The sequence below is a fragment of the Chanos chanos genome, chromosome 5 (genome assembly GCF_902362185.1).
Source record: "Chanos chanos chromosome 5, fChaCha1.1, whole genome shotgun sequence".
Lineage (NCBI taxonomy): Eukaryota > Metazoa > Chordata > Actinopteri > Gonorynchiformes > Chanidae > Chanos > Chanos chanos.
This window is the reverse complement of record NC_044499.1, coordinates 53,533,503-53,559,459: the sequence shown is the minus strand read 5'-3', so window position 1 is coordinate 53,559,459 and position 25,957 is coordinate 53,533,503. Positions and strand designations below refer to the sequence as shown.

At 42.4% G+C, this 25,957-nt stretch overlaps 2 protein-coding genes across 3 annotated transcripts in view; one reads left to right on the top strand and one right to left on the bottom strand.

Moving 5' to 3' along the window:
* Window positions 1-1,190: 1,190 nt before the first annotated feature.
* On the top strand, window positions 1,191-17,262 carry habp2 (hyaluronan binding protein 2). Its single transcript, XM_030773258.1, has 14 exons — window positions 1,191-1,294; window positions 1,764-1,782; window positions 1,975-2,061; window positions 2,365-2,472; window positions 2,576-2,692; window positions 3,140-3,256; window positions 3,426-3,579; window positions 3,670-3,758; window positions 11,530-11,797; window positions 12,090-12,232; window positions 12,601-12,735; window positions 13,293-13,435; window positions 15,714-15,882; window positions 16,940-17,262. Exons 1-13 carry the CDS (start codon window positions 1,229-1,231, stop codon window positions 15,873-15,875), a joined length of 1,608 nt encoding a protein of 535 aa, XP_030629118.1. The 5' UTR covers window positions 1,191-1,228; the 3' UTR covers window positions 15,876-15,882; window positions 16,940-17,262.
* nrap (nebulin-related anchoring protein) overlaps window positions 16,760-25,957 on the bottom strand; it is a 35,102-nt gene continuing 25,904 nt past the window's right edge. For both annotated transcript variants that reach the window (XM_030773256.1, XM_030773257.1), the window contains 12 exons: window positions 21,870-21,974; window positions 21,092-21,190; window positions 20,885-20,989; window positions 20,642-20,749; window positions 20,032-20,343; window positions 19,778-19,882; window positions 19,319-19,417; window positions 18,961-19,065; window positions 18,546-18,653; window positions 18,003-18,314; window positions 17,357-17,509; window positions 16,760-17,047 (listed from right to left, as the gene is read on the bottom strand). In XM_030773256.1, coding sequence (XP_030629116.1) covers window positions 16,760-17,047; window positions 17,357-17,509; window positions 18,003-18,314; window positions 18,546-18,653; window positions 18,961-19,065; window positions 19,319-19,417; window positions 19,778-19,882; window positions 20,032-20,343; window positions 20,642-20,749; window positions 20,885-20,989; window positions 21,092-21,190; window positions 21,870-21,974 — 1,899 coding nt within the window. The remainder of the gene's footprint in view (window positions 17,048-17,356; window positions 17,510-18,002; window positions 18,315-18,545; window positions 18,654-18,960; window positions 19,066-19,318; window positions 19,418-19,777; window positions 19,883-20,031; window positions 20,344-20,641; window positions 20,750-20,884; window positions 20,990-21,091; window positions 21,191-21,869; window positions 21,975-25,957) is intronic.

Here is a 25,957-nt window from a genome sequence, read left to right as displayed (position 1 = left end):
AAACAAAACACTTCTTAAATGAATCACCCCTGAAAAACACATGATACCAAATCGCTAGTACACCACAGTAAAAATTTACGACAATAATTCTGTTCGGATAGAAATTTAATATACATCTCATATCATCATGTGGACTACAATCAGTTTATGGGGCCGAGGTATACGGACAAGGCATCCTTATCTCTATTAGGCTTGGTTAGCCAAACTTAGGTAGAGGGGTTAGCTACACCACAAAACAGGAATTTCATTCTTTCATTCTTGCATTACCTTCTTTTTTTAAAAGTACGTAGTATCTTTTGCAGCTGTTTCACAGTTTGATGGCTCCGAACGTGATAGTTTACATTAGTAACTGTCGACATATTTTGACGCATTTCCTTTGAAAATGCTGCATGTTCCATGCCATCACATATTTCATACGAAAACTGTCAAAAACAATAACGCATTTGGTCTCTGCAAACAAAAATGATGTACGTGTTTATTTGCATACAGAGCGGGGAAGTGAGATCCGATCCCAAGTGGTCACTCGAGACACACGTGGAATCGGATAAAGCCAGGTCCAAACAGACGTACTTTAGAGCTGTCCACTTGTGATTGGATCACTAAAATCGGATCTATATGCAAGCATACAATCTCAGCATACAATAAACTAAAAGGTCCTGTGTGCTTCCCCTTTAGAGATGCTGTTTTATAAGAGTAGTTAGAGACAGCACGTCAGAATGTGGTTCCTTGCACTCAGGATGTGGAGAAAAATATTTTTCACTTGCACAGAGGAACAAAGGATAAGGTTTTAGGTCTCATAACTTCAGAGTGAGAGTATCCAGACATCCAGTAATGTTTCTAATATATGCAGCACATAGCAGCATGTATGGTGTACTAAACTTACACATATAGAGACTAATGAAGATGGCTTCACAATACATGGTGAGTCTTTCCCATTACAGAAAGTTTTAGCAGTCTTAATTGTACACAGTGGACAAGACATAAAGAAACGGATTCATGTTGTTGTGCTGTCTCTGCTATCCTAAGTCCATTGGTTTGTGTTTATAAAGTGAGGTTGGAGAACTGTAGATGGTCAGAGGGCAGAGTGAATTGCGAATGCAGTGATGAAGGCTGGGAGGTAATGATTGTCAGAGACAAGGCAGATACAAAGTTCAGGAGTTTAATCAGAGATTATGGATTTCTCACTGAGTTTTGCTGCTCATTTCACATTCCCAGTGCTTCCTGTGTTATGGTTTCAGAAGTGCTGCTTCTCCTGGGCCTGTGTGGTCTCAGTCATCCAGCATTGGCAGTGCTTGTAAGTAGGAATCTAATTTATTTCCTCTGCTCTCTGTATAAAACAATTTAGAATCACACTGATGCTGAAATGTAATCAGTTGCACAATTAATAACAGGTTACACCTAATAGACAAAGGGCAACTGTTATAAATGATACTAAAACTAAACCTAGGCTTGAGGCAGTGTGTGTTGATTCTGGATAATCGAGTGTCAGTACAGAACTCTGTAAGCAAACTCTCCTAGAGATTCAGATTTGTCAATAAATTGAACCTCTATATAAAACATATTTTGGAAACTGCTTTAGGCAGAAATGTGTGTGTGTGTGTGTGTGTCTGTGAGTGTGTGTGTGTGTGTGTGTGTCTCCATAGATATTTTCTTTTTCTGTCCTTACTGATTTACTGATCAGCTGTTTTTTCTGTACTTTCCATTGTAATGGATTAACGTGAACTGATGACTGATGACAATGAAATCTGTCCACACTGTTGCAGGACTATGGAAATACTGAAGGTGGGCTCTTTCACATGTCAGCTCAGTTGTGGTTTTGGATAGGTTCTTTTTTATGGTTTACTTTCAAACCCTAACCCTAACAATGGATGCATTTATTCTTCTCATTGCTCATTGTTGTAGATAGAGCCTGCTGTTTTTTGTAGCCATTCAAACTCACGGACTAACAATGACTGGCATCTATTCATTTCACAGTAATTTACGCTTCTTATGATGAGCACACGGCAACACCAGATTATTACCACAGCATTGACTGGCTGTTTGACCTAATTGATGAGACAAGTAAGGTCCTAGAGCAAACAGATTACTCTCTCTGCTATGTGTGTCGTTGATGTAATTCAGTGAAAAGCACAAATGGTCACAGTCCAGTTATACAAGAATGATGACTCTGCCTATCTACAACAGTAATGATTAAATGAAACTTATGGATTCTGAGGTAAATTTTCTATTCAAATACATTTGCAGAACTAGATTCAGTCATTGTCAGTGAGACCAGTCCTTGATATATAATTCTTAAAAATGCTGATGATAGTCGTGCTGAATACATGCAGAGGGTGATCGTGTCTAATTTTAGTCTTCTGTTAGATGAGTGTGAGCCAAACCCCTGTCTCAACAATGGTGTATGTGAAATTGAAGATGGTCACTACAGATGCTTATGTCCTAAGCCTTATACTGGCAGAAAGTGTCAAAATGGTAAGGTACTGAAACATGTCCAAAATAAAATCAATAAAGCGAATAAATAAAAAATCAACAGAAAACAGAGCCCATCAGTATTAGTTTCTGTTTTATTTCCTAGTGAAGAATGTCTGTAAAACAGTCAAGTGTGGTCATGGCGACTGCGTTCGTACCCAAACTCATCCATTTTATGAATGCAAATGCAAAGCCCCCTACCAACCCCCCAACTGCAAGCAAGGTGAGTAGCCAGCACTGATCTCATGAGATTAGACTCATCAGCACTGATTAAGGTCATCAACAGAATGAATATACTGTATGCAGTATCCAAATATTGTTTTAGAGATGGTCATAAAATATCCTTTTAGAGATTGTCATAACAAAAAAATTGTAGCTTGTCGGAAGGCAGTTGGGAGAGAGAATTTTTACATGTATTTATTTCTTTACTTTTCCTGATTGTTTCACTAAATGGGCTCAGATTATCAAGTAAGTGTATCATTGTAGCTGAATAATATTAGCGTTCATTCTAGTACTAATGGTCAACCATTAACTAGAATTTATCTATATCATTGGCAGAACAAGTTGTATCTAGAACTGATTCCATTGGCTGTAGATGTGTATTTCCCTTAAGGAACTTCAGTCTCTCCATAGCATTTTAACTTTGATAAATGTTTTGTTGTCTAAGTAGCTTCGGCCTGTAACCCCAGCCCCTGTTTGAATGGAGCCACCTGCCTTAAGGGCCGTACGAGAGCCAGCTTCCAGTGTGTCTGTCCTGAAAACTATAGTGGAAAGTTCTGTCAAGTCGGTAAAGTCACACAGCCAGCAAACTCAGTCAATGGCAGTCATCACCAACTGAGTTTAATTGCACTGTCTCTGATTTGTCGAAGAATTAAGATGTCTCTGCTGTTATCTCTGCCAGTGAAACTGGCCATATGAACACTGTGTTCTCTGTGTGTGTTTAATGGTATGTTCAGGTCCTAGTGATTGTTATGTGGGTGATGGGGAGACATATGGTGGCTTTGTGAGTCAGACAGAGGATGGAGATGAGTGCCTGTTTTGGAACTCTCACCTCATACCTCTGGCTGAGTATGAAGGAGATCGTGGCATAGGTCCTCATAACTACTGCAGGTGTGTGTGTGTGTGTGTGTGACAAAGAAACATTTCTAGAAATCTGTATCAGACATAACGTGGTCACTCTCGACTCTTCTCTCACTTCAGAAACCCTGATGGCGAAGACCGACCTTGGTGCTTTATCAAACATAAGGGCAAGCTACGCTGGAATCACTGCAATGTAACACGATGCTCTGGTACAACGAACATACAAACACCAGTAAAATTCAAAAGTGGTATATCCAAGGTTAACACCACTTGGTCTCTCCCCACAAAGCAATGTTACATTTGTCAAGGACATTTACAGTCATGAGTCACTTCCAGCATTTGATTAAATTATATAGTGAGTGGCTAAATAAGTTGTTTTTCTAGTAGCAATAATTTGGCCAGTGAGGTTACAAAGCAGGTGCTGGAAGCAGTATCTGGAATCTCTTAATGGGCCCTTAACAGATGTGGCAGGCATAACAGTGAAACCAACAAGGTTAAGTTTCTTTACTTCCAATAGCCCTAAGACTGAGTAGCAGTACTTCTGTATTTTAAGAATTTAACAGGGGAAAGTTACAAGTCAACCAACTTCTAACATCCTTGAAGCAGTTTTCTGTCCTGGAGAACTCAGAGACTTCATTTGGTTTGACTGATCAATACAGCTGTTTGTCATCAGCATAAAATGGACATTTATTGTATGTCTGCATGTAATGTTAGCAAGAGACAGCATATACAGTGAGAAAAGCAGCGGCCCAAGCACCGAGTCTTGAGGAACATTAAATTTTGCTTGAATGTGCTCAGAGTACTTAGCATTTACATAAAGAAATTGGTAATTATCAGTTTGGAATGATATAAACCAGGAGAGTGTTTGTCCATTTGTGCCAACAAGGCTTTCCAGGCTGTTTTGCAAACTAGAGCAGTTTCTGTGCTATGGTGTGGTCTATAACCTGATTGAAAAAAATTGTAAACATTATTCTGCTGCAAGAATGAACATATCTGGTAGGCCTCAACCTTTAAGATTTTAGAATCAAAAGGAAGGTTAGAAATAGGCCTGTAGCTAGACAAACGATGTGGATCAAGATCTGCTTTCTTAATAAGTGGTTTAATAACAGCCACTTGAAGCACTGTGGGCACATGCCCGAGGGCTGGGAATGAGTTAACCATATGCAGTGATGGGTTGTTGCTAATTGATGGTTGCAGTTTTTTAATAGTTTTGTCAGGATGAGATCAAGGATACAAACTGAAGACTTTGAGGATGTGATCAGTCTGCTAAATTCTGTGAGACTAAGTTGAGAGAAACAATCAAATAGACTCTGTCAATGACTCAATAGGCAGAGAGTCATGATGGTATCCAGAAGTGTCAGGACACAGGTAGGGACTCAAACGCAGATCCAGACAAATTTCTCTTTCAACCGAGGTTTATTACAAAACACCTCAGCACAGAAAACGGTGAGACAAACTAACAAACACAAGAGAAAAACTGGCATTCCTAAATAGGCAGAGGGCAATCAGGAAACATGGAACAGGTGTGTAAGGTAAGGGGTATTGACTGAGGGGTGGAGTCAGGAGCACATGACAAAACTAAACAAAGCTACAACACAGTGTCAACACTGGCAGACAGGGGGAGACAAAACACAAAGTTCCTGAGGCAGTACTGACAGCTGCTGACTCCAGGAGGAGGGGTCCTGAGAAGTCAGACAGCGCAGCACTGTCTTCATTTGTTGGTTTGCCCGTTCTGACTGGCCATTGGACTGTTGGTGAAAACCTGAAGTAAGACTGATCTTGGCACCCAGAAGTCTGCAGAATGCATGCCAAAAATGAGAGGTGAATTGAGGACCCCTGTCAGAGACTACATCCACTGGGAGTCCATGTAATCTGAAAACATGTTGTACCAGTAATTCTGCAGTCTCCTTAGCAGTAGGTAACTTGGGCAGTGGAATCAGGTGAACAGACTTAGAAAAGCGATCAACAACAGTGAGAATAGTGGTATTACCCTGAGAGAGGGGCAGACCAGTAACGAAGTCCAGCGCTATGTGGGACCAGGGTCTCTTGGGAACTGGTAAGGGTCTCAACAGGCCAGCAGGAGGTTGACTGGAGGTCTTATTCTGGGCGTACACTGAGCAGGCCCTCACGAAGCTGCGGATGTCATCGTCCATGGAGGGCCACCAGAACCGCCGCCTGATGAACGCGGCTGTACGTCTAGCACCAGGATGGCAAGACAGCTTAGAGGAATGCCCCCACTGCAGGACCTGTGAACGCACAGGCTGGGGCACAAAAAGGAGGTTAGTAGGACAGGTGCTGGGACAACGAGTGGGCAGGATGGCGCTAGGTACTGGAGCGGGATCAGAAGCAGAGAACTGACGAGAGAAAGCGTCTGGTTTTCCATTCTTAGAACTGGGACGGTAGGACAGACTGAAATTAAATCGGGAAAAGAACAGAGACCAACGGGCTTGTCTGGAGTTAAGACGCTTAGCTGAGCGGACATATTCTAAGTTCTTGTGGTCTGTCCAAACTAAGAATGGTGTATTGGCTCCTTCAAGCCAATGTCTCCACTCTTCCAGGGCTAGTTTGATCGCCAGCAGCTCTCGGTCACCAATGTCATAATTACACTCAGTAGGGATGAGTCTGTGAGAAAAGAAGGCGCAGGGGTGAAGTTTCTGATCCTCAGGAGAACGCTGGGAAAGAACTGCACCCACCCCTACGTCAGAAGCATCCACTTCCACAACAAATTGGAGTGCAGGATCAGGCCGGCGCAGAACAGAGGCTGAAGTGAAGCGTCTCTTCAATTCAGAGAACGCCTCCTCGGCAGCAGCAGACCATGAAAATCTCACTTTCACAGAGGTCAGAGAGGTGAGGGGAGCCGCTACAGTACCATAATTGCGAATGAAGCACCGGTAGAAGTTTGCAAAGCCCAGGAATCGCTGAAGTTCACGGGGAGAGGCTGGCGTCGGCCAATCAGTGACTGCCTTGACCTTCTGGTCATCCATTTGTATGCCATCAGTAGTGATGACATAGCCCAGGAAAGACACTGAATGCTGGTGGAACTCACACTTCTCTGCCTTAACAAACAGCTGATTCTCCAGAAGGCGCTGCAGGACTCTGCGGACATGCTCACGGTGCTCAGGGATAGAACGAGAGAAAATTAAAATGTCGTCAAGGTAGACAAACACAAACTTGTTAAGCATATCTCTCAAAACATCATTGATCAGACACTGGAATGCTGCAGGGCTGTTAGTAAGGCCGAAGGGCATAACCAAATATTCATAATGACCAGAGGGGGTGTTGAAGGCCATCTTCTACTCGTCGCCCTCCCTTATACGGACTAGATGGTAGGCATTACGGAGATTGAGTTTTGTAAAGACCTTAGCACCCTGCAACAGCTCAAAGGCAGAGGACATTAGGGGAAGAGGGTATCTGTTCTTCACCGTTATGTCGTTGAGACCCCTATAGTCAATACAGGGGCACAGCGAACCGTCCTTCTTTGCCACGAAAAAAAACCCAGCACCAGCCGGAGATGAGGAGGGCCGAATGATGCCTGCAGCCAGGGATTCCTGAATGTACTTGTTCATGGCCTCGGTCTCAGGAGGGGACAGGGAGAACAGACGACCTCTAGGAGGTGATGTACCAGGCAGGAGGTCAATGGCACAGTCATAGGGGCGATGCGGAGGCAGGGAGGTCGCCCGGGACTTGCTGAACACCGCCTTGAAATCCAGGTATTCGGAGGGAACGTCAGACAGATCAAGAGGCTCCTCCTGAGCAGGAAGGCCTACAGGCAAAGGAACCAGGGCATTGCGGAGGCAGTGAGTAAGGCAGAATGGACTCCAGCTTAGAATCTTGTTATTAGCCCAGTCTATGTGGGGATTATGCTTAACCAGCCAGGGGTGTCCAAGAACGATTGGGGCTTGGGGTGAATCTAGCAAATAAAACACTATGGTCTCCCGACGGTTTCCGGAAATAAGTAAACTCACCAATGGGGTAACGTGTGTGATCCTAGCGAGCTTCACTCCGGTTAGGGCATTAGCTTCAAGGGGATTCTGTAACACGGTTGGGGAAAGATGTAGTTGGGAGGCTAGGTAAGTGTCCATGAAGTTCCCGTCAGCCCCGGAGTCAATCAGAACAGACACAGCATGGTGATGATTGTCGGTGAGGAGAATCGCAGGCAGAAGGGTGCTTAAGGTAGGGGAGGAACAAAAAGGAGTGACGCTCACCAATAACTCCCCCTTTACGGGTGAGCGCTGCCTTTTACTGGGCAACGGGCGACATAATGACCAAGTTGACCACAATACAGTCTCTCCTCCTTTGTTTCTCTGCGGGGGACAGGTGGGCTCGACCCAACTCCATAGGCTCAGGGGTGCTGGCAGATGCAGGTGCTGGTGAGGTCAGAGGGGAGATCTCATTGAGGAACCTTGGTCTTTTGCAGAGTCCTCGCTCTCTGTGACGTAGTCTCAGACAGCTGTCTAGGCGGATGGCTAGGTCCACTAGAGCATCAAAGGTGGCCGGAAGCTCACAGGTGGAAAGCTCATCCTTGATGACCTCAGATAGGCTGTTGAGGAAGGCATCGTATTGCGCCTCCTGATTCCAGCCACTGGTAGTGGCGAGGGTGCGGAACTCAATGGCGAAATCAGAGACTGACCTACCCCCCTAGCGAATCTGCAGCATCTCCCGAGCAGCCTCTCTCCCATGCACCGACCTGTCGAAGACCTTCCTCATCTCCTCGGCGAAGGTCGCATAGGTGTTGCAGACCAGGGATCCTGCATCCCAGACTGCTGTTCCCCACTCTCTCGCACGGCCAGTCAACAAAATTATCACATAGGCAACCCGGGACCGATCTGTTGGAAAGGTGGAAGGCTGGAGCTCAAACGCTAGGGAGCACTGGGACAGAAAAGACTTGCAGGTTCCCGGTTCTCCTCCATAACTTTCGGGAGTTGGCAGACGGGGTTCACAGACAGGCAAGGTTGGCTGGACAGGCTGAGGAGGTGGGTTCTCCTGAACCCACTGGAGGTGTTGTAATCTTGCTGCCATGTCAGCTAAACTGGTTGTCATAGCCTCCAGGGACTTGTGGACAGAGTTCAGTTGGCCCTGTTGCCTGCCAATCGTTATTCCCTGATGCTCCAGGATGGTCTTGAACTGATCCGGACCTGCTGAGTCCATCTTCTTGGTCAGTTTGTACAAATTTCTCTTTCAACGGAGGTTTATTACAAAACACCTCAGCACAGAAAACAGTGAGACAAACTAACAAACACGGGAGAAAAACTGGCATTCCTAAATAGGCAGAAGGCAATCAGGAAACATGGAACAGGTGTGTAAGGTAAGGGGTATTGACTGAGGGGTGGAGTCAGGAGCACATGACAAAACTAAACAAAGCTACAACACAGTGTCAACACTGGCAGACAGGGGGAGACAAAACACAAAGTTCCTGAGGCAGTACTGACAAGAAGAACTAAGACTTTTTTCTCTTCTCTTTTTTCACATAAATAAAATCCAGAAAATCATTGCTGCTAAATCCAAACGGAGCAAAAGGCTCAGCTGTCATCTGATTCCTGCTTAGTTCTGACACTGTGTTGAATAAGTACCTAGGGTTATTCTGATTGTGCTCAATCAGATTAGACAGTTATGATAACCTAGCTGTACTGACTTTATTCCAAGAGACTTTCTTTGAAAGCAATATAAAATACCTTCAATTCAGTCACTCATCACTTCTGTTCCACCTTTCAGAATATCCATTTCAGGGCTCAGGTCTGGTTTCAAGTTTCAAAGTTTTAAGTTTCAAGTTTTATTTGTCACATGCCAAGGTATGATGTACAGTAGCCCCACCATGATGACTGTGCAAAACTCACACTAAAGAAGTAGAAATAATTTAAAGAAATAACTTAAGGAAGAAACAAAAAGGGAAAAGTTACATAGACAATTAGGTCAGAATTATACCACACTGCAGGAGAAATGACTGAGATACCATTTAGAGTACAGGGACATCACCAGAGAAGAGGGTTTTTAAAATCTGTTTTGGCACTCTGAATTTCTTTAACAGTCTGAGGTGATAGAGGTGCTTCCGTGCCTTTTTCACCAGGGTGGTAGTGTGAGTGGTCCATGCCAGGTCCTCGGTGATCAGTGCGCCGAGGTATCGGAAGCTGGTCACCCTCTCCACTGGGGCTCCGTTGATGGAGAGTGAGGTGTAGCTCCTCTGTCACATCTTGCAGAAGTCCATTACCAGCTCCTGTGTAGCTGCTGTGGCACCATTTTGTCAGGTCCTCCACCTCTTCCAGACAGGCTTTCTCGCTGTTGTTGGTGATGAGGCCCGCCACCACAGTATCATCTGTAAACTGTATTATGGTGTTGGAGCTGCTCTTTGTCATGTGTGTACAAAGAGTACAGCAGGGGACTGAGGACACACCCCTAAGGAGCACCGGTGCTGAGGGTGAGAGAGGTGGAAGTGAGGCTGCCAACCCTAACCACCTGTGGTCTACCAGTCAGGAAATTTAGGATCTATGCGGTTCCAAGGTCCAGAAGCCTACTGACTAGTAAGGGGGGGACTGTACTGTTAAAAGCTGAACTGTAGTCAGTGAACAGCATTCCAACATAGTTCCCTCCAGGGCTGTGGAGTCGGTACACAAAACCTTCGACTCTGACTCCGACTTCAACTCCAACTCCTCAATTTATTATACCACCGACTCCGACTCGTCTATTTGTAATTAGACCAATTATATTATCTGTATTGACTGAAAGGACACAACACCCAAGGCATTTCATCACTGCCAACATGAATCATCAGCAAGGCTCTGCATCATCAGTTGAGCGGTTGGGACGGTAAGCGAACCAAAGGGGGTCCAGAGTGCATGGCAGAGAGGAGCAGATGTAGTTCTTCATAATCCTCTCAAAGCACTCCATTATTTCAGATGTGAGGGCTACAGGGCAGTAATCGTTCAATTCCATTGGGGCAGTCTTTTTGGGCACAGGAACAATAACAGATCTTTTGGAACATGTGGGCACTATGGACTGGGCCAAGCAGAGGTTGAAGATGGGTGTTAACAAAGGGGTTAGCTGATCTGCGCAAGTTTTTGGACACATGCAGGAATGCTGTTAGGACCCGCAGCCTTCTTAGTGTTTACCTGTCTCAGAGTTCTCCTGACGTCATGCTCTGAGACAGTGAGTGCGTGCTCACTTCCTGCAGCAGGGTTTGATTCCCAGGCACTAGTCTCTACGCTAACATTAGCATCATTAGCATCAAACCACGCAAAGAAAGAGTTAAGATTGTTAGGGAGAGAAGCATCAGTGCTCACCATAGAGGAAACGTTGCTTTTATATCCTGATATTGTCCATAGACCTTGCTACATAAATCTTTGTAAAAGAAAGACAAGCTTTGGAGAAATGGAGGCCAGTAGCACACAAGGCCATGCTGGTCCAAAGTTACATTATCCATTAGAAATTATATGAAAGATGTGGCAAGGAATAAGATAGAAATAAACTGTTGACCTTGTAGTATCACTGCCATGGGGAAGGTTATGTCCCATAAGAAGAGAGGAGATCCTGTTTTGAGCAGGAGCAAGCTCTGAGAAAGCCAGTCACAAGGATAGAGATTCTGTAAGAAAGCTTACTGTGTGTTGCTGCAGTGTCCCAAAAGGCAGAAGGAGCAGCTATAAAGGGCCAAGTAGAGAGGCTTTGGATTGAGCTGAGGGTATCAGGGGGAGGTGCTTATCCCTGGGTTCTCAATAAGAAAGAAACATACGGGAGCTGCCATTTAAAATGGAGAGTTTGTTCCAGTCTTTGCATGTCTAAGGAGAGTAATTTGGATGGCTTTTTGAGTTGAAAACAGTGAGGGGCCTGAGAGATGGTTCAGACAAGTATTGAACATTTGCTTTGGCTTCATCATCATCTGAAAGCTTTGTTTTTAACACATCAACGCATTGTTATATTTTCTCCATGTTCCTCTTTCTAAGTAATGTCTCTTTCACCTTATTAGTTCTTTTTTTCTAACCCGTCTCACAGTTGCTCCAACCTCCGCAGAAGTCTCTAGGGAAACAGATACTCCAATGGGCAGCGCAGCCCCTCCAAAGCAGCACTTTGCAGCGTGTGGGAAGCCCCAGCCAGGCCGTGTCCTCCCTAAGATCTTTGGTGGGCGGAAATCCATCCCAGCTGCCCATCCCTGGCAGGCTTCCCTACAGGCCCGCCGCAAACGCACATCTGAGCCTTTTAGCCACGTCTGTGGAGGAATTCTTATCGACTCATGCTGGGTCCTCACAGCAGCTCACTGTTTGTATGTTTATCCTCTGTGGGATGCTGTCTCAGCACTGGAATCACACAAGATTAAGGGAAATGACTCAAAATGTTTGATAGATGATAGTATTTGAAATAATACATTTAAAACAATTTAAAACTTTCAGTCACTATTATCTATACTGTGTGTAATAAAGTCTACTTCATGTGTTTTCTCTGTTTGCATTGGTTCACTATGCAGAGCAGAGAAATGGTTTTAGGACCCCAATTACTCACAGAAACAGTGTTAACTGTTACATCCTTCTCACGTGTGTGTCCTTTTTTGTCGACAGTGACAGGATGCAGGACATGCAGGTGGTGCTTGGGGGGATAAGCCTAGAGAGGCCAGAAGAATCAGAACAAACACTGGAAGTGAAGGATTTTATCATTCATGAGAATTACAGTCTGACACCAGACGCCATCTATAGTGACATCGGTCAGTTATTCCCTCTCACTTTCCTCATCATGCTAACCCTAACCCTAACCCTTTCAAACCAAAACAAAAAGCACTCACTGAGATGAAACATCAGTATCAAAAACTATAACAGAATTTACCAAGAGCCTCTAATATAATATAAGGGTTGATCTTAGCAGTGCAGTGAGTCATATTCAAACTCAGTGAATAGTGATAAACATAAAATATTATAATAAAAATGATAATTTCTCGATAAAATTGCCGTCAAAGAGTCAGACATCTTTAATGTCATCAACTGCCTTGAGTTCACAAGAGGCTTTTGGATTTGGTGGGAAACCAGTTCCCAGATTGTATTTTTCTCTTACTTTTAACTCTCTTGTTGTGTACAGCTCTGGTGAAGCTTAAAGCTGTGCGCGGTCAGTGTGCCCAGGAAACAAGATTTGTGAAGACGGCCTGTCTGCCCATGGGCCCTTTCCCTGATGGCACACAGTGTACCATCTCAGGCTGGGGAGCAACAGAGAAAGGTCTACCCCTTCTTAAATTAATTTTACAATTACTGTGTTTATGGGCAAGAATATTTTATTGTCATTTAAGTAAGGAAGTAATTTACTGAAGTAAGTAACATTTACATAACTTGAGTAACATTAAATAACTTGAACTGCACAACCTTAAACTGTCACTTGATTTTTTTTTTTATTTTTTATTTTACAGTTCTATGATATTTTTTTCACCTCTTATATTGATAGTATCGGTAACACCAATAATCCATATATACCTTAGAGCCGAGTCCTGGTTTACTTCCTCAAAAGCTGAAGAAAAAGGGCACACAGACAATTTAAACAAAGAAATTTTATTTTTGCTCCATGTATCTGAGCCACCACTAAGTCAGTCTGGCTCAGTGCTGTTTAACTGAGTAACGTTGTTTCCTATTCTATGCAAACACCAGTGTCATATAATGACATGACTCATATAATGCCATGACTCATATAATGACATGACTCATATAATGATTTCATACGTAAGGCGCGATTTTGGCTTCAGTCTGGAGTTTGTTTTAAAAACAGAAAACTCTCTTTTACAGATCAGTTCGGCTCAGACCACCTCCTGGACGCCAAAGTTGTTCTGATTTCCCAAAAACTTTGCATGGCTCCTCACATCCATGGAAATGCACTGGATCACAGTATGTTCTGTGCCGGAAACCTACAAGGAGTCGACTCCTGCCAGGTGCGTCCTAGCATGTGTGGATTGTGTATATATTTCTGTGTGTGAATTTGCATGTGTTTATGTATATATTTTTGTGTGTGAATTTGCATGTGTTTATGTATATATTTCTGTATGTGAATTTGCATGTGTTTATGTATTTATTTCTGTGTGTGAATTTGCATGTGTTTATGTATACATTTCTGTGTGTGAATTTGCATGTGTTTATGTATACATTTCTGTGTGTGAATTTGCATGTGTTTATGTATATATTTCTGTGTGTGAATTTGCATGTGTTTATGCATATATTTCTGTATGTGAATTTGTATGTGTTTATGTCTATATTTCTGTATGTGAATTTGCATGTGTTTATGTATTTATTTCTGTGTGTGAATTTGCATGTGTTTATGTATATATTTCTGTGTGTGAATTTGCATGTGTTTATGCATATATTTCTGTGTGTGAATTTGCATGTGTTTATGTATATATTTTTGTGTGTGAATTTGCATGTGTTTATTTATTTATTTCTGTGTGTGAATTTGTATGTGTTTATGTCTATATTTCTGTGTGTGAATTTGCATGTGTTTATACATATATTTCTGTGTGTGAATTTGCATGTGTTTATGAATATACTTCTGTGTGCGTGTACTTCCGTCCCTGTTTTTTCTAACTTAGGGGGACATTTTAACGAAACACAGCTATTCTTCTGGGTATGCCTTTTCAAACCAGTGTGCATGCATATCTGTGATTGTAGGTGATTTTACAGACATCCCGGCTGGCACGTGACCAACCTTCAACACTGAAATGTGGTTGCAATAATGTTAATGAAAATAAACGTTGAAACAACGTTTAATGCTAATGGTTGTAGAAATGTTAACTCGATACTTATAAGTCAACGTTGAAATTTCGACGTTGAAAGATCTGTACGTCTGTACATATATTTCTGTGTGTGAATTTGCATGTGTTTATGAATATACTTCTGTGTGCGTGTACTTCCGTCCCTGTTTTTTCTAACTTAGGGGGACATTTTAACGAAACACAGCTATTCTTCTGGGTATGCCTTTTCAAACCAGTGTGCATGCATATCTGTGATTGTAGGTGATTTTACAGACATCCCGGCTGGCACGTGACCAACCTTCAACACTGAAATGTGGTTGCAATAATGTTAATGAAAATAAACGTTGAAACAACGTTTAATGCTAATGGTTGTAGAAATGTTAACTCGATACTTATAAGTCAACGTTGAAATTTCGACGTTGAAAGATCTGTACGTTGAATCGACATAATGTCTTCAACAACAAGCAAAAGAAAATTGTAACGCCTGCTTTCCCTCATATTTATTCAGGAAAGTGCCATAATATCTTTTTCCAGTGATTCAGACAGTATTATCATGTTGATCCAATTGCAAACTAGGTTATAATATTGTAGCGTCGGAGAGTGGTGGTTGACCCCGTCCCTTTTGCTCTGCTGGACAAGTTTCACTGTTTGTTGTGAGACAATGTGTTTGAAGTAGATGTGTGATGGGGAATATTTACTGGTGTTTTTGGGATATCTGTCTCTATGTTTTAAGTGTTTATGTCACAGATAGTAATTTGGGAGGTCACCATTTTGGTGAAGTGTAGCCAGAGGTGTCAGGCTGGTTGTTCTGTTTTTAACTAACACAGTGGACTTGTAAGTAAAATTTCATGTGTCGAATTCTAGGTTGTATTATATTGTTTCTTAAGAGTATGTGGTTATTATCACACTGCAATGTAATTAGATATACAAATGAGTTTAATTCAGAACGAAAACAAAATTAAATCTCTAGTATAATGAATGCTTAATAGAAAGATGTTGAAACAACGTCGCAATATCAATGTTGATTCTATTTTCAGTACCAACACTTAATTCAATGTTGACGCAACACCTTCACCCATGTTGAAAAGTAAAACGATGAAAAAACGTCGCGATATCAACGTTGATTCGATTTTCAAAATCAATACTTAATTTAATGGTAATTCAGCGTCAACACAAGACCTTATATTCACCAATGTTGAAAAGTAAGCTGTTGAAACAACGTCGCGATATCAAAGTTGGTTCGATTTTCAAAATTGAAACAAAATTCAACGGTGATCCAACCTTGGTCCATGACGTTGACTCAACCTTGAGTAAACGTTGAAATACCGGCTGGGATGGATCTCCAGACAGAAATTTTGGCATATTCCAGAATGAATGTAGCCATGGATAGAACAGCATCAGAGATAGTCATTTATGGGAGTGTATGCTGGAGATAATATAAAGTAATGGAATATTGTATCTGCAGGGTGACTCTGGAGGCCCGCTGGTCTGTAATATGAATGGAACTCATTATGTCTATGGTGTGGTGAGCTGGGGTGATGGCTGTGGGAAGAAGAACAAACCAGGAGTCTACACCAAAGTCAGTCAGTTCACTGACTGGATCCAAACCAAAATACGCTCTACATAACTTGTTGGTATGTGTGTGACTGATCAACAACTGTGTGTTGGTGAGACAGTATCTTACAGAAGTCAACACTGAGCAGGAGACTAGTAGAGAGAGCTCTGTAACTTTCACAAAGCCTTTATTTTTAGATCTTAAGGTCAGGCGTCACAGACAAGCCTTTACTCTTCAGCATGTTCTCACAAAGCTGAGCCTGTCAGACATACAGCATATAAATATCTCTGATACGTGACTAGACTATTTGAGAAACAGAGGGAAAATCACCACAGCCACTGAATAAAGCAACCAGTCACAGGGTCATTGCTATGGATCACTGCCACATTTATTTCCAAAGAGTAAAGAGAGGGAAGAAGAACCCAGGCAAGTTATAAAAACTCTGAACAAACACTGACACAGCTACAGCAAAATCTACAAACGTTACCATAACCATAACCATAACCCTAACCCTAACTCGGTTAATCAGACCTAATGTTACCATGTGTTTAATAAGTCGGTTAATCAGACCTAATGTTACCATGTGTTTAATAAGTCGGTTAATCAGACCTAATGTTACCATGTGTTTAATAACTCAGTTAATCAGACCTAATGTTCTAGCCAAATTAGCAAACAGCACTCAGCACTCATTGCACATGCAGGACACTCACATCTGCATAAAACTCTCTTTGTGCTTTCACAATGTTAATTCCATCCATCTGGCCACATATGTTTGCTCGCAACACTCACAGTTATACACTTATCTTTCACCTTCATTTGCCATTTTACACATGCACAATTCTCTCATCTTCCTTTCCATGTCCTCACATTTTTGATCAATGAGAAAAATTTGGAAATCCTGTTGTAGAAACACCAGGCTCTACCTGGCACTCACATATCATAAAAAAGTGATTTGCTTACATTGTTTTAGACTCATTTGCAGAGGACTGGCTTGTGATAGACTGGTGTGCTGTAGATTGATTTGTAATGGATTGATTTGTTGTTGATCGAGATACAGTAGATTGAGTAATCATGGATTTGGTGGTTTTGGCCTGTTTGAATGTAGTGTGGATTGTCTTTTTCCTCTTCACTTGGAGGATTTCCATGGCATCTGGATTGACCCCGGGCTGCTGGACCTCCTCCCGGGTCTCCTTGTGATCTGAAGATGACTCCTGCCCCTGCATTTGCTGCTCTCGCTGCAGCATCTGAGACAGAATAAAGAAGAAGAACAGGCAGACGCTGGATTAGCAAAAACAGAAAAAGCAAAGATCAGTAATATTAGTGAGGCCATTACGAAACACATCAACAACTCAGTTACACTATGCATTTACATTATCTTTTCACCTGTGGTTGTTTATGGTCAGTGGTATTTCTAGAATGCTGTTTACACTATTAAAGTATCTCAGTCTGATTTACTAAAGCTCTGTGTATGCAAATTGTCTAAGCTATGTTCATGATCATGTTATTGATTTTCATATACAAATCATTTTTCAGTCTGGTCTGTTGTGTCTCACCATCATCTGCTGGTACTGAGCAATAGCTTCCTCTGTGTCCACTCCATCAGCAAGGCCTAGCTCCGCAGCCCTGCGAGCCATTTCCACTTTATGGGACCCTGGAGGGGTCCAGCCCACTCCCCTGATCCAGTTCAAGTCTGACTTGTAATTCACCTGAGAGGAGACAATCAGAGTCAAGACCTCCACTCTGCCATAGGAAGACTGCAAATGCTCAAAACTCTAGGTGTACCACACTAACGGTTTAGCTTTAGGCCACAAAGATGGGGTCACAAAAGAGACATTAAGATTTTTCCCTAACCATGGTAGAGAGATGTACCATGGTAGACAGACCATAATACATTTTAGAGCTGGGCTGAATGTAGCCTTGAAACTGATTCCCATTTGGCAGCTGGCTGTCTAGCATTGGGTTGTCTGTCCATTCGATGTGCAGCATAGCTGTCAGGTTTACACAGAAATAAGTTCCTTTTTTATTTGAATACATTTGTAGAACTGAGGGTAATTCAGTTCAGATTCAAACTCAGGAATTGAATGGGAATCAGTTAAAACATCCTGAACTAAGCAAAACCCTTGTGGATTTGATTGTTGTATCTATGTGCAATAACCCTGGCAGAACATTGCCTCCTGCTGGACTGGCAGATGAACTTACATCACTTTGTAGCTTGTAGGCCTGCTTGGCATGTTTAACGTTGAGCTGCTCAGGGTCACATGTGTAGTCATGGAGACGTTGGCGGTAGCTAAGGTTACTGGCCTGGGCCTGGCTCTTTTTGGCATGTAGGAACTGCGGCTGGTCAGCGTACATCTTGAACTGTGAGCGCGTCTCCTCAAACTGTCGTTTGTATAAGTTGTCGCTCTGGAGCTTGCCAACGGCCAGTGAATGTCTGATCTTGGGGTCGTCATCTGCACTGAGAAGCCCCACCTGCTGGCCTTTTCCCTTCACAAACGCTTCTTTATAACGGAACTGAAGGACAGAGAACAGAGCCTGAGCACGTGCACGGAGACCTGACACCTATGAGTTTGTCATATATGATCAGTAACACTTCAAACAGAAGTGATCAAATTCAGTGAACCTAGAATATAGTCTCACTGAAAGTCCATTTAGGATAAAAAAGTATGGAAGAGAGAAAAGAGTAGTTTCTAAATTAAGTAAAATTTTAAAAAAAATGTACTTAGTATCTTATTTGTTGCTTACATCACTAGCAATGTCCCTGGAGGCCTTGGCTGTTTGGAATGGAATGGCATCTAGTCTGAGATCATACCCAGCTGATCTAACCTGCTCACCCGATGACTTATAGACTTTCTGCAACATAAATAAAGAAATGGATGAATTCACCATTTCACTGTGGAAACAGAATACCATCTTATACTATAATTATAATATCATCTCACATTATAATTATAATACCATCTCACATTGTAATTATAATACCATCTAACACTATAATTATAGTATCATCTCACATTATAATTATAATACCATCTCACGTTATAATTATAATACCATCTCACACTATAATTATAATACCACCTCACATTATAATTATAATACCATCTCACACTATAATTATAATACCATCTAACGTTATAATTGTCACCAAATGACTCACATCGCTGATGTGAAGGGCATTAGTCTTGGCTCTGATGAAGTCAGGATGGTCAAGAGGTAAGGTGTATCTGTGCATGGCGTCCGAGTCTCCAGACTTATAGAGCCTCTAAGATACATTCACTAGAGTTATGCCAGATTTACTGTACAGCTAATACACAACCTACGCAAAGCTACACCAATGAATTACGCACAAATGAATTACATATTGTATGGTCTGCACTGAATTAGACTAAAATGTCAAAATGAGCAATGCAATAAGACCAGTATATTTTATCTGTTCCTGATTTTGCATAGAAGTCAGTTAATAGAACAGATGGTTTCACTGCATTATCAAGAGAAAATTCAGAAAAATGATTTACCTCACTGCACTGCATATAACTGTTCTTTGCATGGATGATATCAGGTGAGTCTGCCACCTGAGTGAACTTCAGACTGTCAGGCAGCTGCCGATATTTCTTCTGCAAAATCAAAGAAAGCACCCTAATGTTTCATGCCACCTGCTACAGCACGTGGGCTTACTCCGAACTCTAAATCTGAGTAATCATCTCTCCCTCTCTCGCTCTCTCTCTCTCTCTATACATATATATATATATATATATATACGTGGGCTTACTCCGAACTCTAAATCTGAGTAATCATCTCTCCCTCTCTCTCTCTCTCTCTCTGTATATATACATAAATATACAAAGTAACATTTTATGATCAGTGTCACCACAGAATGGACCTGTGCTGGTCAGGACACCTGAGTTATGTGGAAAGTGTAGAGTATATAGACTGCATGGCTGCTATGTCCCAGTGACTGCTAATTAACCACTCACATCACTAAGCAGCTCTCCTGCTTTCTTTGCCCACTCCAGCTGAGGAGCACCTACTGAATCCCATGCCACGCCCTTCATGAAGTTCATATCCGATTTATAGAGTTTCTGAAGAGAAAGGAACCAGAGAATTTTCATTGTTGTTTTTCTGTTTCTGTTTCATGATCTAAATACTGTCATACTATGGAGTACTCTCCAAAATGAATTTGAACTATGTAGCAGGACACACCCAGCCCCACTCTCTCTCTTTTTCTCACCTCACTCTGGAGGTTGTAAGCTTTCTTGGCCCACTGGACCTTCATGTCGTCAGGCAGGATGGTGTATTCATGGAGTTTTTTCTTGTAGTCCTGATCGCTGACCAGAGACTGGGCTTTCTTAGCATGGCTCAGGTTGACCATGTCCAAAGGCAAGTGGTACTGTCCACTAATAGACATGGCGTCTTTGCGGTACTGTTGATCACTCTGCAGACGACCCATCTGCAGGCAATGCGTGAGGCGACGGTCGTCCAGGACACTGCGCACACCGATGTGCTTACCTTTCTCCAACAGGTGGCTGTGCTTGTACTGGTACTGTGGGGGTGGGGAGAAATGGGGCAAAGACAGGGGGGGGGGGGTTTCAGCATTATATCGCCATCTTATAACGTAGAATTAATGTATAACATAACATGTCTGTATAACATCATTAATGTAGACTTCAGCATTTCAGGATATCTGCTCCGTCTGCTGCAGGACTTGTCTTTTTGTCTTTTTGTCTTTTTTTTGAGACTGGCTGGAATGCATCAGTGGCTTTAAGTGTTTAATACTAAGATGTGCACAGGTGCATACATCACTGGCAGAGGGTGTTTGTGTAGAAATCTGGGTTGCGTACATCACTGGCGATGTCAGTGGAGGTTTTAGCTGTCTGGAAGGGGATGTCTTGCATGGTCAGTTTGTAGCCCTGTGCCCTCAGTGTATGCCACGATTCTTTGTACTTAATCTAGAGGAAAAAAAAAAGATTACTCACGCTTGATATTTTTAATATTAATAACCCTAACCCTAACCTGAGACAACAGCATCTTACACTGATTTGTACTGATAACTATAAGCATAGCACAGGAGTGGGAGAGCGTACATCACTGAAGTTGGCAGCATTGATCTTAGCCTGGGTAATCTCAGGTCTCTCCACTGTGATGGTGTAGTTGTGTCTGGAGCTTGCCCCCGCCTCTTTATACAAACGCTAAGAACAGACGGAATAAAACACATTCAGAACAGCCAGGTCTCGCAGTCACAACGTGAAGGGAAATGAACGTCTGAAATATCAGACATGAGTTGCGCTCACTTCATTCGTGATCCTGCTGCTCAGCTTGGCGTGGACGATGTCTGGTGAGTCTGTGACAGATGTGTGTTTGAAGGAGTGGGGTTGCTGGCGGTATTTTTTCTGTTGATAGAAAACAAACATCAGTCCTGTTTTCAAAGAGGACAAGCAGCATGTGGAATAATCATTTTAAATCACTGACTGTAAGTTCTGTATGACTTGTGTTTTTACTCACCTCACTGACTGGAGTAATCATTTTAAATCACTGACTGTAACGTCTGTATGACTTGTGTTTTTATTCACCTCACTGACTGGAGTAATCATTCTAAATCACTGACTGTAAGTTCTGTAGGACTTGTGTTTTTATTCACCTCACTGACTGGAGTAATCATTTTAAATCACTGACTGTAAGTTCTGTAGGACTTGTGTTTTTATTCACCTCACTGACTGGAGTAATCATTTTAAATCACTGACTGTAACGTCTGTATGACTTGTGTTTTTACTCACCTCACTGACTGGAGTAATCATTTTAAATCACTGACTGTAAGTTCTGTATGATTTGTGTTTTTACTCACCTCACTGACTGGAGTAATCATTTTAAATCACTGACTGTAACGTCTGTATGACTTGTGTTTTTAGTCACCTCACTGACTGGAGTAATCATTCTAAATCACTGACTGTAAGTTCTGTAGGACTTGTTCTGTATGACTTGTGTTTTTACTCACCTCACTGACTGGAGTAATCATTTTAAATCACTGACTGTAAGTTCTGTAGGACTTGTTCTGTATGTGTTTTTACTCACCTCACTGACTAGATCTGTGGCACGTTTGGATCCTTCAATCTGAACAGAACCAGTGCCAATCCAAGCAACTCCACGAAGGTAGTTCAGGTCAGAGCGGTACAGTTTCTATCACACACACACACACACACACACACACACACACACAACATACACAAAGACTTTAGATTAGCCACAGTAGTCCACACTGATTCCTCAGTGCAACATTCCTGTGGACATCTTAAAGACATTCCTGTGGACATCTTAAAGACATTCTTGTGGACACTTAAAGACATTCCTGTGGACATCTTAAAGACATTCTTGTGGACACTTAAAGACATTCCTGTGGACATCTTAAAGACATTCTTGTGGACACTTAAAGACATTCCTGTGGACATCTTAAAGACATTCCTGTGGACATCTTAAAGACATTCTTGTGGACACTTAAAGACATTCCTGTGGACATCTTAAAGACATTCTTGTGGACACTTAAAGACATTCCTGTGGACATCTTAAAGACATTCCTGTGGACACTTAAAGACATTCCTGTGGACATATTAAAGACATTCCTGTGGACATCTTAAAGACATTCCTGTGGACATCTTAAAGACATTCCTGTGGACATCTTAAAGACATTCCTGTGGACATCTTAAAGACATTATGTGGACATATTAAAGACATTATGTGGACATATTAAAGACATTCCTGTGGACATATTAAAGACATTCCTGTGGACATCTTAAAGACATTATGTTGACATATTAAAGACATTCCTGTGCAGTCCCTATTGTCCTGCTCCAGTTTTTGGAAATGTAATATCATGGTTTTTGTGTGCCTGGTTGCTTGAGGTGCTGGTGAAGAAGCAATTTTAAAGATGTGGTAATTTTACACTGTGGTACTGAAATAAAAGTGTCCTGTGTTGATAAAGTATTATGAGGTAGAGTGGGTATCATTTCTTACCACTTCAGTTCAAAATAAAAGATATATTTTTGTAATCAGCTGAGGGCAAAGGCAGTGTAGCTGGATTTAGAGGACGTGTAGAGGGCCATTAAGGCAGTGTAGCTGGATTTAGAGGACGTGTAGAGGGCCTTTAAGGCAGTGTAGCTGGATTTAGAGGACGTGTAGAGGGCCATTATGGCAGTGTAGCTGGATTTAGAGGACATGTAGAGGGCCTTTAAGGCAGTGTAGCTGGATTTAGAGGACATGTAGAGGGCCATTAAGGCAGTGTAGCTGGATTTGGAGGACATGTAGAGGGCCATTAAGGCAGTGTAGCTGGATTTAGAGGACATGTAGAGGGCCTTTAAGGCAGTGTAGCTGGATTTAGAGGACGTGTAGAGGGCCTTTAAGGCAGTGTAGCTGGATTTAGAGGACATGTAGAGGGCCATTAAGGCAGTGTAGCTGGATTTAGAGGACATGTAGAGGGCCATTAAGGCAGTGTAGCTGGATTTAGAGGACATGTAGAGGGCCATTAAGGCAGTGTAGCTGGATTTAGAGGACATGTAGAGGGCCATTATGGCAGTGTAGCTGGATTTAGAGGACATGTAGAGGGCCATTAAGGCAGTGTAGCTGGATTTAGAGGACATGTAGAGGGCCATTAAGGCAGTGTAGCTGGATTTAGAGGACATGTAGAGGGCCATTAAGGCAGTGTAGCTGGATTTAGAGGACATGTAGAGGGCCATTAAGGCAGTGTAGCTGGATTTAGAGGACATGTAGAGGGCCATTAAGGCAGTGTAGCTGGATTTAGAGGACATGTAGAGGGCCATTAAGGCAGTGTAGCTGGATTTAGAGGACATGTAGAGGGCCATTAAGGCAGTGTAGCTGGATTTAGAGGACATGTAGAGGGCCATTAAGGCAGTGTAGCTGGATTTAGAGGACATGTAGAGGGCCATTAAGGCAGTGTAGCTGGATTTAGAGGACATGTAGAGGGCCATTAAGGCAGTGTAGCTGGATTTAGAGGACATGTAGAGGGCCATTAAGGCAGTGTAGCTGGATTTAGAGGACATGTAGAGGGCCATTATGGCAGTGTAGCTGGATTTAGAGGACATGTAGAGGGCCATTAAGGCAGTGTAGCTGGATTTAGAGGACATGTAGAGGGCCTTTAAGGCAGTGTAGCTGGATTTAGAGGACATGTAGAGGGCCATTAAGGCAGTGTAGCTGGATTTAGAGGACATGTAGAGGGCCATTAAGGCAGTGTAGCTGGATTTAGAGGACGTGTAGAGGGCCTTTAAGGCAGTGTAGCTGGATTTAGAGGACGTGTAGAGGGCCATTAAGGCAGTGTAGCTGGATTTGGAGGACATGTAGAGGGCCATTAAGGCAGTGTAGCTGGATTTAGAGGACATGTAGAGGGCCATTAAGGCAGTGTAGCTGGATTTAGAGGACATGTAGAGGGCCATTAAGGCAGTGTAGCTGGATTTAGAGGACATGTAGAGGGCCATTAAGGCAGTGTAGCTGGATTTAGAGGACATGTAGAGGGCCATTAAGGCAGTGTAGCTGGATTTAGAGGACATGTAGAGGGCCATTAAGGCAGTGTAGCTGGATTTAGAGGACATGTAGAGGGCCATTAAGGCAGTGTAGCTGGATTTAGAGGACATGTAGAGGGCCATTAAGGCAGTGTAGCTGGATTTAGAGGACATGTAGAGGGCCATTAAGAGCTCGGGTCAGCATGACTGTGGTCAAATAAAACTACAGAGCCACTGAATCAAAAGTTGTTTGTATTTATAGCATGACTACAAAACTACTTTTGGATCATATGTCTCGAAAGTGCCCTTGTACTGCCCTTGTATCACATCAAATAGCATCATTCATATGTAAATGCTACCGTATAATTAACTGCACTTTTTCTGAATTATATTGTGATTATTTGTATTTTGTTGTATCGTGTATGCTCTGTTAACTCTATCTATCTATCTATCTATCTATCTATCTATCTATCTATCTATCTATCTATCTATCTATCTATCTATCTATCTATCTATCTATCTATCTATCTATCTATCTATCTATCTATCTATCACTGTGAAATGGCATGAGCAGGGCTATAACACACGTTTAAGTTTGTGTGACTGTAGTGAAATGGTACAAGTGGACGGTGTGTAATACACGTTTAGGGCTGGGGCAGCCGTGACCTACAGGTTAGTGAAGTGGGCTTAGGACTGAAAGGTCGCCAATTTGACCCCTGGACTGGCAGGAAATGTGGGTGAGGGGGTGAATGAATAGTGCTTTTCCCTCCCTCATGGAAGTGGATATTGAGGGGAGTGCAGACTGAGTGGATACTGAGGGGAGTGCATATTGAGTGTATATTGAGGGAGTGGATATTGAGTGGATATTGAGGGGAGTGGATATTGAGTGGATACTGAGGGGAGTGCATATTGAGTGTATATTGAGGGAGTGGATATTGAGTGGATATTGAGGGGAGTGGATATTGAGTGGATATTGAGGGGAGTGCATATTGAGTGTATATTGAGGGAGTGGATATTGAGTGGATATTGAGGGGAGTGGATATTGAGTGGATATTGAGGGGAGTGCATATTGAGTGTATATTGAGGGAGTGGATATTGAGTGGATATTGAGGGGAGTGGATATTGAGTGGATATTGAGGGGAGTGCATATTGAGTGTATATTGAGGGAGTGGATATTGAGTGGATATTGAGGGGAGTGCATATTGAGTGTATATTGAGGGGAGTGCATATTGAGTGGATATTGAGGGAGTGCATATTGAGTGGATATTGAGGGAGTGGATATTGAGTGGATATTGAGGGGAGTGCATATTGAGTGGATATTGAGGGAGTGGATATTGAGTGGATATTGAGGGGAGTGGATATTGAGTGGATATTGAGGGGAGTGCATATTGAGTGTATATTGAGGGAGTGGATATTGAGTGGATATTGAGGGGAGTGCATATTGAGTGTATATTGAGGGGAGTGCATATTGAGTGGATATTGAGGGAGTGCATATTGAGTGGATATTGAGGGAGTGGATATTGAGTGGATATTGAGGGGAGTGCATATTGAGTGGATATTGAGGGAGTGGATATTGAGTGTATATTGAAGGGAGTGCATATTGAGTGGATATTGAGGGGAGTGCATATTGAGTGGATATTGAGGGGAGTGCAT

Excerpts from the sequence above, each read along its gene's own strand:
- habp2 (XM_030773258.1), top strand. The coding sequence starts at position 1,229 with ATGGTTTCAGAAGTGCTGCTTCTCCTGGGCCTGTGTGGTCTCAGTCAT. Across the intron at positions 2,693-3,139 it reads ACCCCCCAACTGCAAGCAAG|CTTCGGCCTGTAACCCCAGC; the intron begins GTGAGTAGCCAG and ends TTGTCTAAGTAG. Across the intron at positions 12,233-12,600 it reads CGCCATCTATAGTGACATCG|CTCTGGTGAAGCTTAAAGCT; the intron begins GTCAGTTATTCC and ends TGTTGTGTACAG.